Below are 14,579 nucleotides of genomic sequence, written 5' to 3'. Positions count from 1 at the left end.
TACAGACAGGATTTCCCATTCTGTTGAGTCCATTTAGACAGTAAGAGTTGTTACAGTAATTCCAGTGGCTTGCAACATCCTGTACATATTTTAATTTGCATTATGAAGTACCATAATCTTATGATACATTCACAATCATACATTGGGTGTCAGTGTGACGCATAAGACACTAAAATAAGAGAGTGTGAAAACTCCTGAAACACAGCAAAGTGAGATTTTCCCCTCTTCTAGAGATGCTCAGCAGGCCCTGACTCTGGATTAAAGCTTCATTTAATTATAACTTTAGTGACTGTGAAAAGAGGAATATCTTCACAAAGGAGCGAGGCCAGCAAGTTTTAAAGAGTGTGAGTTCACTTTGGGACGGAACAAGAGTGGCGGGCCAGCCACCACCAACTGTAACCAGGAGTCCGTTTGGTAAGACATCAGATGACACCAAGATTGGTGGCATTGAGAATAGTGAAGAAGGTTGTATAAGATTGCAACAGGATTTTGACAAATTGGGCCATCGGGCCGATGAATAGCAGATGGAGGTTAAATTGGATAAATGTGAGGTGATGCACTTTGGTCGATCAAATCAGGCAGGACCTACTCAGTTAATGGTCGGGAGTTGGGGAGAGTTACAGAACAAAGAGATCTAGAAGTACAGGTTCATAGCTCCTTGAAGGTGGAGTCGCAGGTGAACAGGGTGGTGAAGAAGGCATTCAGCATGCTAGGTTTTATTGGTCAGAATATTGAATACAGAACTTGGGACTTCTTGTTGAAGTTGTGCAAGACATTGGTAAGACCACACATGGAATACTGTGTGCAGTTCTGGTCACCCTATTTTAAGAAGGATATTGTAAAACTAGAAAAAGTTCAGAAGAGATTTACGAAGACGCTACCAGGACTTGATGGTCTGAGTTATAAAGGAGAGGCTGGATAGGCTGGGACTTTTTTCCCCCGGAGCGCAGGAGGCTTAGGGGTAATCTTACAGAGGGCTATAAAATAATGAGGAACATAGATAAAGTAGATAGCCAATATCTTTTCCCAAAGGTAGTGGAGTCTAGAACCAGAGGGCATAGGTTTAAGGTGAGAGGAGAGATACAAAAGAGACCAGAGGGGAAATGTATTCACACAGAAGGTGGTGAGCACTTGGAACGTGCTGCCAGAGGCAGTGGTAGAGGCAGGTACAATTTTGTCCTTTAAAAAGTAGTTAGACCAGGATGGGGACTCGCGATTTTTGGGGTTGGGGTGGAGCCGGGAGTGCAAGAGGCGAAAGAGGCCGGTGTGCTGGCCTTTGCGTCCCTAGTAGCCCGGCGAAGGATCTTGTTACAATGGAAGGATGCGAGGCCCCCAAGCGTGGAGACCTGGATCAATGACATGGCGGGTTTCATTAAGCTAGAGAAGGTCAAATTCGCCCTGAGAGGGTCGGTACAAGGGTTCTTTAGGCGGTGGCAACCTTTTCTCGACTATCTGGCTCAACAATAGGGTACGGGGACAGTAGCAGCAGCAACCCGGGGGGGGGGGGGAGAGGGGGGGAAGGGGGAGGGAAAAGGTGGGGGGGGGCGGACAATGACTATGTTTGTTTATTTAATTTAAATTTATTTTGAAGTTCTTTTGTTGTTCATTGGGGTTGGGGGGGTGGGGGATGGGATACATGCGTCGATACGGTCTGGGGGTGGTACGGTTATTATGGGTTATTTTGTTGCATTTCATTGTTTGTCGTTATGTTTTATATTTTCTGTAAAAAATTCCAATAAAAATTATATTTAAAAAAAAAGTAGTTAGACAGTTACACGGGCAGGGTGGGCATAGAGGGATATGGGCCAAATGCGGGCACGTGGGACTAGCTTAGTGATAGAAATTGGGCGGCATGGACAAGCTGGGCCGAAGGGCCATCTATGACTCTATCATAGGGAAGAACATAGGCGATTCTGGTGAACGTTTCTTATTTATCTTAAATACAAAATTTTAATTGGTGCAAGTAGAACATTGATTGAAGTAATAATAATATAAACACAGGATAACAGCAAATTACTGTGGATGCTGGAATCTGAAATGAAAGAGAAAATGCTGGAAAATCTCAGCAGGTCTGGCAGCATCTGTAGGGAGAGAAAAGACCTAACGTGGAGTCCAATGACTCTTTGTCAAAGCTAACAGCCAGAGAATGTGGGGAATATTTATACTGTGGAGTGAGAATGAAAGATGAGTCATAGCCACAGAACCCCAGGGAAACAGGGTGCTATTAGCCACAGAAACCAAGGGAAAAGAGTGCTAATGGCAGTCCACAGAGAGGTCAAAAGGCGTGAGAGGCCAAACAGCAGAGAAACTAACATCAGAGGCTAAACTATGACTGATGGGAGATGTGGGGGAGGGGAAGGGGGAAGCAAAGGGGAGAAGGGGTAAGGAAATGTGGATAAGATTGGGGGGGGGGGGGGGTTTAAATATATATTAAGACAGACAGGAAATTAATTAAAATTCAACCAGTAAAATAACTAATTAATTAGTTAAAACACTGCAAAGGTAGCACGTCAAGTGATGTGTTGAGGCTACAGAAAATGGAAGTTCGTAGACACAGTGTAATCCAACATAAACACATCTGCAATAACTTCTGTGGCTTCAAGAATTTCGGCTCAGAGTTATTGAGCTGGAGCCTGAACTGTAGAGACTCACATGAGGAGGGGGAAAGTTATCTGGACACTGTTGCAGGAGGAGATCACACCGCTTAATACAAGGTCATTTGATTGGGTCTATGGTAACATTCAAAAGGGTGTGACTGAGAGAGGCAGGTATGGGGACCCTGAAGTTAGAAGTGGAGGAATCTCAGACCTTGCAATTGTCCAATAGGTTTGAGGTTCTTTGAGCTTGTGTGGGATGAGACAGGGGGCTGTAGGGTGGATGAGCAAACTGACCAAGGCACTGTGTTACAGGAGGCCTTTCAAGCGGGGGAAGTTAATAGGAATGTAGTGGTAGTAGGAGACAGTATAGTCAGGGCTCAGGACATGATCTGGGCTGGATAGGAACTTACAGTGGGAAGATGCAGTTCTTGTGGTCCTCTTGGGTACCAATGTCAGAGGTAGGATTAGGAAAGAGATTTTGTTCAGAGAGTATGAGCTGCTAAGGGCTAAATCAAAAAGCAGAATTTCAAAGGTAAATAATATATAATGACCTCATAGTAAAGGCAGCAATGATCATAACATGATTGAATTTCACATCCAGTTTGAGGGAGAGAAGAGTGAGTCCCAGACTAGTGTTTTAAACTTAAATAAGGGCAATAATGATGGTACAAAGACAGAACTGGCTAAACTGAACTGGGAAATGAGGGTAAGGGATAGGTCAGCAGAGATGCATTGTAAGATATCTAAAGAGAAATTTCATAACACTCAGCAAAGACACATTCCAGTGCGAAAGACAAACTTTATGGGATGCACGCACCATCTGTGGCTAAGGAAGCTAAAGATTGCATCAAATTGAAATTGAAATTAAATCGAAAGAAAAAAATGCAATTCCACGATGATTAATGGCAGGTCAGAAGATTGGACAGAACATAAAGAACAGCAAAAAAATGACTAAAAGAATAATGAGAGAAAAATTAAGAGTATGAGAGAAAACTAGATACGAATATAAACAGATAGTAAGAGTTACTACAGGTATTTAAAAAGGAAAAGAATGAGTAATGTGGGTATTGGTCCTCTAAAGAACATGTTTGGGGAATTAATAATGGAAAATAAGAAACAGCCTAATATCTGCCCCTGGGAAAATGCTAGAATCTATTATCGAGGTGGTTAAAGCAGGGCTACTTAAAGCAAGTCAACATAGCTTTGTGAGAGGGAAATTGCGTTTGACTAATTTATTAGAGCTCTTTGAGGAAGTAATGAGCAATGTGGATTAAAGGGAACCTGTAAATGTGCTGTATCTGGATTTTCACAAGCTGCCACCTCAAAGCTGACTACACAAAATGAGAGCTCATGGTGTGTGTGTGTGGGGTCTGGGGGAGGTGGGGGGGGGGGGCGGGAGGGAACGGGACATATTAATAATGGATAGAGGATAGTTTGGCTGACAAGAAACAATCAGGAAATAGAGATGGCATAAATAGTTTTGAATTGGTAAGATGGAAACAGCAGAACACCAAAGGGATCAGGACTGGGCCCTCAACTATTTACAATTTATATTAATGCCCCTGGCTGAAGGGACCGAATGTATGTTTGCTAAATTTACTGATGATACAAAACAGCAGAATAAATTGTGCAGTCACAAGAGTCTGCAAAGGGATACAGATAGGTTGAGTTATTGGGTAAAAATTTGGCTGATGCGGTATATTGTGGGAAAATGTGAATTTGTCCACTTTGACAGAAGAATAGAAAAGCAGCATATTATTTAAATGGAGAGAGACTACAGAATTCTGCGTACAGGGGGATCTGGGTGTTCTAGTACATGGATCACAGTTAGTATGTAGGTACAGCAAGTGACGAGGAAGGCAAAAGGAATGTTGCAGTTTATTGCAAAGGTAATAGAATTTAAAAGCAGTGGGAAAGTGTAAACTCCACACAGATAGTCACCCAAGGTCGAAATTGAACCTGGGTCCCTGGTGTTGCGAGGCAGCAGTGCTCGCCACCGTGCTGCCCTTCTCTCCGGGAGCGAGTCCATGCACAAATTGATATACGATATATTAAAACAAACTTTATTACTAACACAGAATTAAACTAACTTTAACATCCTGCAAGAAATGGTATTAAATTACCAGTTAAACATTGCTTAACAATAAAATGAAACACTAACTCCCAACTGTTAACTTTTAATCTCTAATCATGCAAGCCCATCTCAGGTTAAAACCCACGTTTAACCACACACAGTATTACTACTAAACATTGGACAGAGATCGTTTGAGACTACTTGAGAGAAAGACCTGACGCCCTGTCAGAATACTGCAGAATCTCTGGCTGTATTCTTCAGAATCTGCTTCTTAGCTTCTTTTCCAGCCAAAAACTAAAATTGAAAACTCCACACCTGATTGATTCAGCCGTGACTCCTCCCATTAACTACATCATCTCTATCCCACTAACTGGGTTATGACCATCTTTTGACGGCTAAACACAATGGGCGGGATTCCCCGTCCTACCAAACCCATTTTCTGGTGTGAAGTGCCCCTGCTGACAGTGGGATTCTCCATCCCGGCAGCTGGCCAATGGGCTTCCCATAGTGGCCACCCCCACGTCGTTGGGAAATCCGCTGGCATGCGTGCGCTTCTGGCCAAGTGGAGGATCCTGCCGATGGAGAATCCGGCCCAATGTCTCAAATTATCTACTCAACAGATGAACCATCTTTCTAGAAACAAAATTCCATTAGCCCTATTCAGGTAAACAATATACATGCTTGGAATGAATTCTGATTTTACTTGGATGACATCTTAATTGCCTGTTTTGCAGCCAACGTATCTGTCTTTCTTTTAAACCAGGATTTAAAAAACATACTGCAGCAGTCACATACACATACTAACCCAGGCTTTAAACCATTACTGCACCAGATTCCTATCATACAATATATATCTGAAATTCTAACATTCATTACAGGTGTCTTGGCCAATATCAACTTATGTCACAAAGGCACATTATTTGGACATTTCTCATTACTGTTTGTGGGATTTTACTGTGTAGGGCTTTGGGAAATCCTGAGTTTGTGAAAGGATATGCATTCAAATTTTTTCTTTAGCTGTTTTTTTTCCTATCCATTCTTCCCTGGGATGTGGGTGCTGCTGAGAAAGCCAGCATTTATTGTCCAGCCCTAACTGTGCTCAAGATGGCGGTGACATGGTGTGGGGAGGAAGTTCCAGGATTTTGACTGAGCAACAGTAAAAGAACGGCGGTATATTTCAAATGAAATGAAATGAAATGAAAATCGCTTATTGAGTAGGCTTCAATTAAGTTACTGTGAAAAGCCTCTAGTCGCCACATTCCGGCGCCTGTCCGGGCAGGCTGGTACGGGAATCGAACCGTGCTGCTGGCCTGCTTTAAAAGCCAGCGATTTAGCACAGTGAGCTAAACCAGCCCCAGCCCAAACCAGCCCAAGTCAGGACGGTGTGCAACTTGGGAGGGGAACTTGTACGTGGCGGTATTACCATCATGGGCTTTCCTAGATGTCATGGGTTTGGAATGCGTCCAGCATGATGATAGCACTATTCTAAAAGCTATCCAATGCCTAAAAACAAGCAATCTACAAAATCCAAAGATGTGTGGGTTAGGTGGATTGGCCATTCCAATTTGTCCCTTAGTGTCTAAAGGTTAGGTGGATTATGGGGTTACAGGGATAGGTCCGTGGAATGGGTTTAGGTAGGTGCTCTTTCAGAGGGTCAGTGTAGACTCGATGCATCGAATGGCCTCCTTCTGCACTGTAGGAATTCTATGATACTACGCACTTCGTGTTTTTCTGGATTAATCTGCAAAACAGTATTTCTTTGGCAAAATCTTAAAGGCAGTTTGCAACGTAGGGGATTAGGTGGATAGGCCATGCTAAAATTGTCCCAAAGTGTCCAAAGGTTAGGTGGGGCTACGGGGATAGGCTGGAGATCAGGCCTAGGTAGCTGTCAGATAGTCGGTGCAGACGCGATGGGCCCAATGGCCTCTTCTACGCTGTAGGGATTCTATGATCTCAAAATAGCAAACTTAAATTAAATTTGCACCATAATTAAATTGTGCAACATTCCCGACATTTCAATATTACATATTTAATGAGCTTTTAATAAAATCTGCCTCGTTCTAGAGACACTGCATTAGATACCGTTTCAGAATTCACAAATAGAGGAACCAAATCCAGTCTTACTTTGTAACTTGTTTATGAGCCAACTGAGTTGCTTTTTGGAGATGTTTGTCCAGCTAAGGTCCAGTATGATGGGCTGTCTCCTGATGATTCCACTCAGCATAGTTGGAGTGATTGATATGCAGCCACTCAGGTTAATCGTGATCCACAATCTCTTGTCACAACACCTGCAAACATTAAGAAAATAAGTCAGTCAGTAAAACCATGCTGTAGCCTACTAAAAAGTGAAAGTGAATGTTTTGATAAAATAGGACCATTATAATGTATTTAATACTCAAATACTGCAGCAGTGTCGCAGTGTCCTAGGCCCAACAATCTTCAGTTTTTTCATCAATGATCACCATAAGGTAAAAAGTGGGGACGTTCGCTGATGATTGCACAATGGTCAGCTCCATTCACAACTCCTCAGAAAGCAGTCCAGGCTTGGGCTGACAAGTGGCAAGTAACATTTATGCCAAACAAGTGCCAAGCAATGATCATCTCCAACACAAGAGAATCTATTCATCATCTTTTGACATTTAATGTCATGACCATTGCTGTATCCCCATTATCAACATCCTGGGGGTTGCCATTGACCAGAAGCTGAACTGGACTAGTCATATAAATACTGTGGCTACAGGCCAAAGGCTCGGAATCCTGCAGTGAGTAACTCACCTGCTGACTCATGAATACTTGTCCACCATCTACAAGGCAACAGTGTGATGGAATATAGGCCACTTGCTGGATGCATGCAGCTCCAGGAAACACTCAAGAAGCTCGACACCATTCAGGACAAAGCTTGATTGGCACCCTATCCATAAACATTCACTACCTCCACCACTGATGAACAGTGTTAGCAGTGTGTACCAACTAGGAGATGCCAGGAACCCACCAAAGCTCCATTGATAGCACTTTCCAAATCCTCAACTGCTACCATCCAGAGGGACAAGAGCAGCAGATGCATGGGAAACCAGCGCCTGGAAGTATCCCTCCAAGTCACTCACCATCCTGACTTGTGAATATATTGCCGTTACTTCACTGTCATTGGGTCAAAATCCTGGAATTCCCTCCCTAGCACTTTGGGTGTACCTATACTACATTGACTGCAGCGGTTCAAGAAGGCAGCTCACCACCACCTTCTTAAGGGCAATTAGTGATGGGCAAGAAATGCTGGCCCAGCCAGCCAACACCCACATTCCATGAAAGAATAAAGAGAAACTCAAACTGCTCCCTGAAAAATGTCAATTCATTTTAGATTAAATCACCCATGGTGTTGTACATACATGAGTCAGCAGCCACATAAAGGTACGCCAGCTAAAATGTGACTCGGTAAATGTGCACAATGCAGAGGTCTTACTGTACATGGTTTGTGGGGCCTCATCCCACTGCCACTCGTATTAATCCAATGGCAGGCAGGGAACTCACCATGCGAGAACAACAGGCAAACCCATGCAGGGATAGTGTTGGGATTAAGCCTCTCATTTAAAGACATTCAATGCCTGATCAAGGGATCTGGCATTAGGAAGAGGGTTTGAGAGCCATCTCCTACCCTTTGCTATTGAACACCTCCCCGCCCCCCCCTCGCAAACCCAACCCCATAACTGATTCTCACCATCATACACTTATGGCTTGAGATCCAGCAACCTAGGCCTTGGGTGGGTGTTGTACTGGCAAGTCGCATGGCATTGTTGTTCATTAGAGCTGTTGGTCTCCTATTGGCTGACTGCTCTCGGCAGACGGCACTTCCACCCCCAGGATCCTTGATCCCAAGAAAAGCCCGTCATTGTCCAGTTAAGTACCTGTGTGACAATTAATCTGGCAGGCTTTGTTGAAAAAGGGCGACGCAGGGCTCTCACTGTCTCTCCAGTCGGTGGGAGAGATTCCTGTCATCTTCATTAAGTATTACTCAGACTCTATCTCCATTTAAAAAGTACACTAATTTCTACAGGACGCCAAGTATTGGGATTCAATTCAATACGTCTTGCACTATACTGTTTTCTCAATTCTTTCATTGGATGTAGGTGTCAGTGGAAAGGACAGCATTTGTTGCCAATCTCTAACTACCCTTCAGAAGTGGAGTCACCTCCTTGAACTGCTGCAGTCCTGCGCAGGTGCATCCATGTTCTGTTAAGAAAGGAGCTTAATAGCTTGCCTAAGCATGGACTTATCCAATTGTTCAGGTACCATTCGTTTTAGGGAGCATTATTGATCCATATCCCAAGCAGCACAAAAAACCCACACTGGCCAGAAGCACTTTAGAACGGTCCAGTTTTGAAGTTTTGAATTCCGCTGAGGAATCAGCCAGCTTTCAGGCTGCATCAGCAAGTTTCTGTTCCACTTGAGATGGTGTTTTTCCCCTGCTGGCTAGAATTATACTAGCACAGCGCAAACTACTTTCAGTAAAAGGGAACTGCACCGTGACTCTGCATTTTCAGTTTTGCACTTCTGCAAAGCACAAAGAAACAAGTATCAGCTTGGTTGCTAGAGCCAGTAGCCTACTGGGTAGCCCCCCTTGGAGATACATCTCCAACTTGAATCTCTCCAACAGAGAGTCATCAGGTTGGAGACATTCCGACATTTAAGGGAGAGGAGAGGAGAACCCAGAGTTTGGTCACATCACGTAGAGAGGTACAGATTCAAAAAAGGAATAGTGTCTGTTTTTATTCATTCAAGGCATGTGGGCTTTGCTGGCTAGGCCAGCATTCATTGTGCATTCCTGGTTGCTCGAGAAGGTGGTGGTGAGCCGCTGCCTGGAAACCCAGGAGCCCATGTGATGCAGGTCCATCTCTGTTTTCTTAGGAAGGAAGTTCCAGGATTTTGACCCAGTGATAGTGAAAGAACGATGATACAGCTCCAAATCAAGATGGTGAGAGGCTTGGAGGGGAATTGCAGGTGCCGGTGTATCCGTGCATCTGCTTCCTGTGTCCTTATAAGTGGGCTTGGAAGGTTCTGTTGAAGGAGCCTTGGTGAGTTGCTGCAATGCATCTTGTAGCTGGTACACATTGCTGCTACTGTGCTTTGGTGGTGGAGGAAGTGAAAGTTAAGGTGGTGGTTGGGGTGCCAACCAAGAGGGTTGCTTTGTCCTGGATAGTGTCGAGCTCCTTTGGTGTTGTTGGAACTGCACTCATTCAGGCAAGTGGAGAATATTCCATCACATTCTTGACTTGTGCCTTGTGGATGATGGGCAGTAGGCTTTGGGGGGGGGGGGGGGGGGTCAGGAGGTAACCCTCCTGACCCAAGGATTCCAAGTCTCTGACATGCTCTTGCAGCCACAGTACTTATATGGCTAGTCCAATTCAATTCCTTGTCAATGGTAACCCTCCAGGATGTCAATGGTGGGGGATTCAGCAATGATAATTCCATAGAATGTCAAAGGATGTTGGATTCTCTCTTTTTGGAGATGGACATTGCCTAGCACGTGTGGCATGAATCCTACTTGCCACTTGGCAGCCCAAGCTTGGTTACTGTTGAGGTCTTGCTGCATTTGGACATAGACTGCTTCAGTATCTTAGTTGTCGCAAGTAATGCTAAACATTGTGCAACTAGTATGGCCATGACCTAGAGACAAAGAGAAACCCAGTCAAATTGGAGAACAAGGATCTGCAAAAACTGACCCTAACTTGCTGCCTCAGAGGGCAAGTATGAAGGTTAACTGAAGGGCAACCAGAATACAGACTATGGTACCGTAGCGCAGAAGAGGAAACGTAGTGTGGTAGTTGTAGGGGATTCAGTAATAGAGGGAAAGCGGTGGTGTAGTGGTAGTGTCACTGGACTAGTGATCCAGAGGCAGGCTAATGCTCTGGGTCATGGGTTCAACTCCCACCGTAGCGGCTGGTGGAATTTAAATTCAATTAATAAATCTGGAACTAAAAGCGAGTCAATTGTTGTAAAACTCCATTAGATTTTAGATTGTTATGGAAAAATGCATGGATGTGACATAAATCAAAGTTCTAAACTGGGGGAAGATCAATACGATTTAGGAGAGCAAAAAGGGAACATGACAGGCAAAGTAAAATAACGGAAAATTCTAAATTGTTTTACATTAAGTTAAAAGGAGAACTAGGGAAAGTAGGGCCTATTAAGGACCACAGTGGTAATTTGTGTGTGGAGCCGGAGGACATCGGAGGGTTCTAAATGAATACTTTGTGTCAGTGTTTACTAGTGAGGGGGGCAAAATCAGAGAGAAAGACTGTTAAAATTAAAGATATTAACATAGACAGAGAGGAGGTTCGGAGTGATCGGGCAGGCTTAAAAGTATATAAATCTTCCGGGCCAGATGAAATGTATCGCAGGCTGTTGAGTGAGGCAGGCAAGGAAATAGCAGGGGTGCTGGCAATAATTTTCAATTCCAGAGGACTGGAGAATAGTCAATGTGGTGCCATTACTCAAGAAGGAACCTACAGGCCTGTCAGTCTAACCCCAGTGGTGGGGAAACTATTGGAAGTAACTCTGAGAGACAGAATTAATTTGCATTTGGAGACAGAATTGATTTGCATTTGGAGACAGAATTAATTTGCATTTGGAGAGGCAGCGATTAATCAAGAATGGTCAGCATAGTTTTGTTCAGGGAAGGTCATGTCTTACCAACTTGATTGAATTTTTTGAAGAGGTGACCAGGTGTATAGATGAGGGCAATGCATTTGACATGGTTCACTTGGACTTCAGAAAGGCTTTGGTAAGGTTCCACGTGGGAGACGGATAGCAAAGGGAAGAGCCCATGAGGTCCAAGGAAATTGGGCATATTGGATCTAGAATTGGCTCAGTGGCAGAAAGCAGAGGGTGGTGGTCATGGGGTGTTTTTCTGATTGGTAGCTCGTGTCCAGTGGGGTCCCGCAGTGATCAGTGTTGGGACCCTTGAGGATGATACGAAAATTAGTGGGGTGGTAAATAGTGAGGAGGATAGCCTTAGATTACAGAAGGATATAGACGATCTGGTCAGATGGGCTGATCAAGGCAAATGAAATTAAATCTGGATAAGTGTGAGGTGATGAACTTGGGCATGACAAACAAGGCAAGGGAATACATGATGAACCCTGGGAAGCACTGATGATCAAAGGAATCTTGGTGTGCACGTATACTGGACTGGTGGATAAACTGGCTAAGAAGGTATATGGTATTCTTGCGTTTATTAGCTGGGGAATAGAGTTTAAGAGCAGGGAAGTTGTGCTGAAACTGTACAAAACATTGGTTAGGCCACAGCTAGAATATCTTGTGCAGTTCTGGAATCTGCATCAGAAGAAAAATGTGAAAGCACTGGAAAGGGTGCAGAGGAGATTTATCAGTATGTTACTTGGGCTCAAGAGTTTGAGTTATGAAGATAGATTGTATAGACTGGGATTGTTTTCCTTGGAGCAGAAGAGACTAGGAGGGGGCTACATGATTGAGATGTATAAAATTCTGAGGGGCATAGATGGAGTAGACAGGAAGAAACCTTTCACCTTGGTAGAGGGACCAATGACATGGGGACATAGATTTAAGCTAAGAGCAGGAGGTTTCGAGCAGATGTGAGGAAAAGCATATTCACCCACAGGGTGATGGGAGTGTGGAACTCACTGCCTGAAAGGGTGGTGAAGTCAGAGAGCCTCATAACATTTAGATATGCACTTGTGATGCCAAGGCATACAAGGCTATGGACCAAGTACTGGAAAATTGGATTAGAATACTTAGGTGGTTGTTTTTGACCGGTGTTGACGCAATTAGCCCATTATAACTATGACCCTTCCGGTTCAGTATTGTCCTTTAGAAAGGAAATCTGCTGTCCTTACATGGCCTGGATGTCCAGACCCATAGCAAAGTGGTTCACTCTTAACTGCCCTCTGAAATGGCCCAACAAGATACTCTGTTGTATGAAATCGCTACAAAGTATAAATGGGATGAAACTGAATGGACCACCCAGCATCAACCTAAGTACTAGAAACTACACCAACCCCATCAACCTTGCAAAGTTCTCCTGACTAACATCTAGTGGCTTGTGCCAAACTGGGAGAGTTGTTCCACAGACTATTCAAGAAACAGACTGACATGGTCATACTCATGGAATCATACCTTACAATGCACAAGGCACCATCGCTGCCCTTGGGTATGTCCTAAGGTTTGCTGCCCATGTCTAACCTGATGCCGTGAGATTTCATGGTGTCCAGAGTCACTGTTGGAGAGTCCAAGGGCAACTCCCTCCGCGACTGTGTACCACTACGCTCTGCTGGGACTGTCCAATTGACGATGTTTTCAACATCGACTCTAGACATCATGAAGTCTCCTAGCATTAGGTCAAACATTTGTAAGGAAACCTCCTGGTGGCTACCATCTACCACTCCCTCAGCTAGTGAATCAGTACTCCACTATGTTGAACACCACTTGCAGGAAGTACTGAAGGTGGCTAGGGTACAGCTTACACTCTTGCGGAAAACCATCACCAAGAGTAGTTTGGTACCACCATTATTGGCCAAGCTGATTGAGTCCTAAAAGACATAGCTGCTAGACTGGGTCTGCAGCAGGAAGTGAGGGAACCTAATGGGGGAAAACATACTTGACCTTGTCCTCACCAATGTACCTGCTTCAGATACATCTGTCTATAACAGTATTGGTAGGAATGACAATCGCACAGTGCTTGTGGAGACAAATTCCTGTCTTCACATTGAGGATACCCTCCATAGTGCGTGGCACCACCACTGTGCTAAATGGAATAGATTTTAAGCAGATCAAGCAACTGAAGACTGGGGCATGTGCAGCAGAATTATATACAAGTACAATCTATAACCTCATGGCCCAGAATATCCCCCAATCGACCATTAATATCGACCCTGGTTCAATGAAGAGTGCAGGACAGGATGCCAGGACCCGCACCAGGTATACCTAAAAATATAGCGTCAACCTGGAGAATCAATAACACAGGATTCTTTGGAAGCTAAAGATCAGAAGCAGTATGTGATAGACAAAGCTAAGTAATTCAACAAGCAACGGATCAGATCTAAGCTCTGCAGTCCTGCCACATCCAGTCATGAATGGTGGTGGACAAGAAACAATTCACTTGAGGTTTTACAAATAGCCCAATACTCAATGATACAGAGCCCATCACATCATTGAAAAAGACAAAGCTGAAGCATTTGCAGCCAAGTAGATGATCCATCTCAACGTCTTCCAGAAAACCCCAGAATCACAGAAGCCAGCCTTCAGCCAATTTGATTCACTCCACAAGATATCAGGAAATGGCTGAAAACACTGGATACTGCAAAAGTTATGGCCATCGACAATATCCTGGCAATAATACTGAAGACCTGTGCTCACTCCAGCACCCTGACCCAAGCTGTTCCAGTACAGCTACAACACTGGCATCAACCTGACAATATGGAAAATTGCTTAGGTATGTCCTGTACACAAAAAGTAGGACAAATCCAATCCAGCCAATTACTGCGCCATCTACTACTCTTGATCATGAAAGTGATGGAAAGTGTCATTATCAAGTGGTACTTACTCAGCAATAACCTGCTCACTGACCCTCAGTTTAGTTTCAGCCAGGGTCACTCAGCTGACCTTATTAAGCCTTGGTTTAAACATGGAAGAAAAAAACTGAACTCCAAAGGTGAGGCGAGGATCTTGACATTAAGGCAGCATTTGACCGAGTGCGGCATCAAGGAGCCCTAGCAAAATTTGAAGTCAAAGCTAGCACAAAGGAAGATGGTTGTGGTGGTTGGATATCAGTCATCTCAGTCCTGGGACATCACTACAGGAGTTCAAGGTAGTGGCTTAGTTCCAACCACCTTCAGTTGATTCAACAATAACCATTCCTCCATCATAAAAGGTCAAAAGTG

The 14,579-nt window shown here is 44.0% G+C and overlaps 1 protein-coding gene across 4 annotated transcripts in view; it reads right to left on the bottom strand.

Moving 5' to 3' along the window:
• The window catches only part of LOC119974665 (lysine-specific demethylase 2B-like), a 339,398-nt gene that overhangs the window by 21,768 nt on the left and 303,051 nt on the right, over positions 1-14,579 (bottom strand). For all 4 annotated transcript variants that reach the window (XM_038813740.1, XM_038813742.1, XM_038813743.1 and 1 more), the window contains one exon: positions 6,796-6,959. In XM_038813740.1, coding sequence (XP_038669668.1) covers positions 6,796-6,959 — 164 coding nt within the window. The remainder of the gene's footprint in view (positions 1-6,795; positions 6,960-14,579) is intronic.

The sequence above is a fragment of the Scyliorhinus canicula genome, chromosome 12 (assembly GCF_902713615.1).
Source record: "Scyliorhinus canicula chromosome 12, sScyCan1.1, whole genome shotgun sequence".
NCBI lineage: Eukaryota > Metazoa > Chordata > Chondrichthyes > Carcharhiniformes > Scyliorhinidae > Scyliorhinus > Scyliorhinus canicula.
This window is presented reverse-complemented; position numbering and strand designations above follow the sequence as displayed.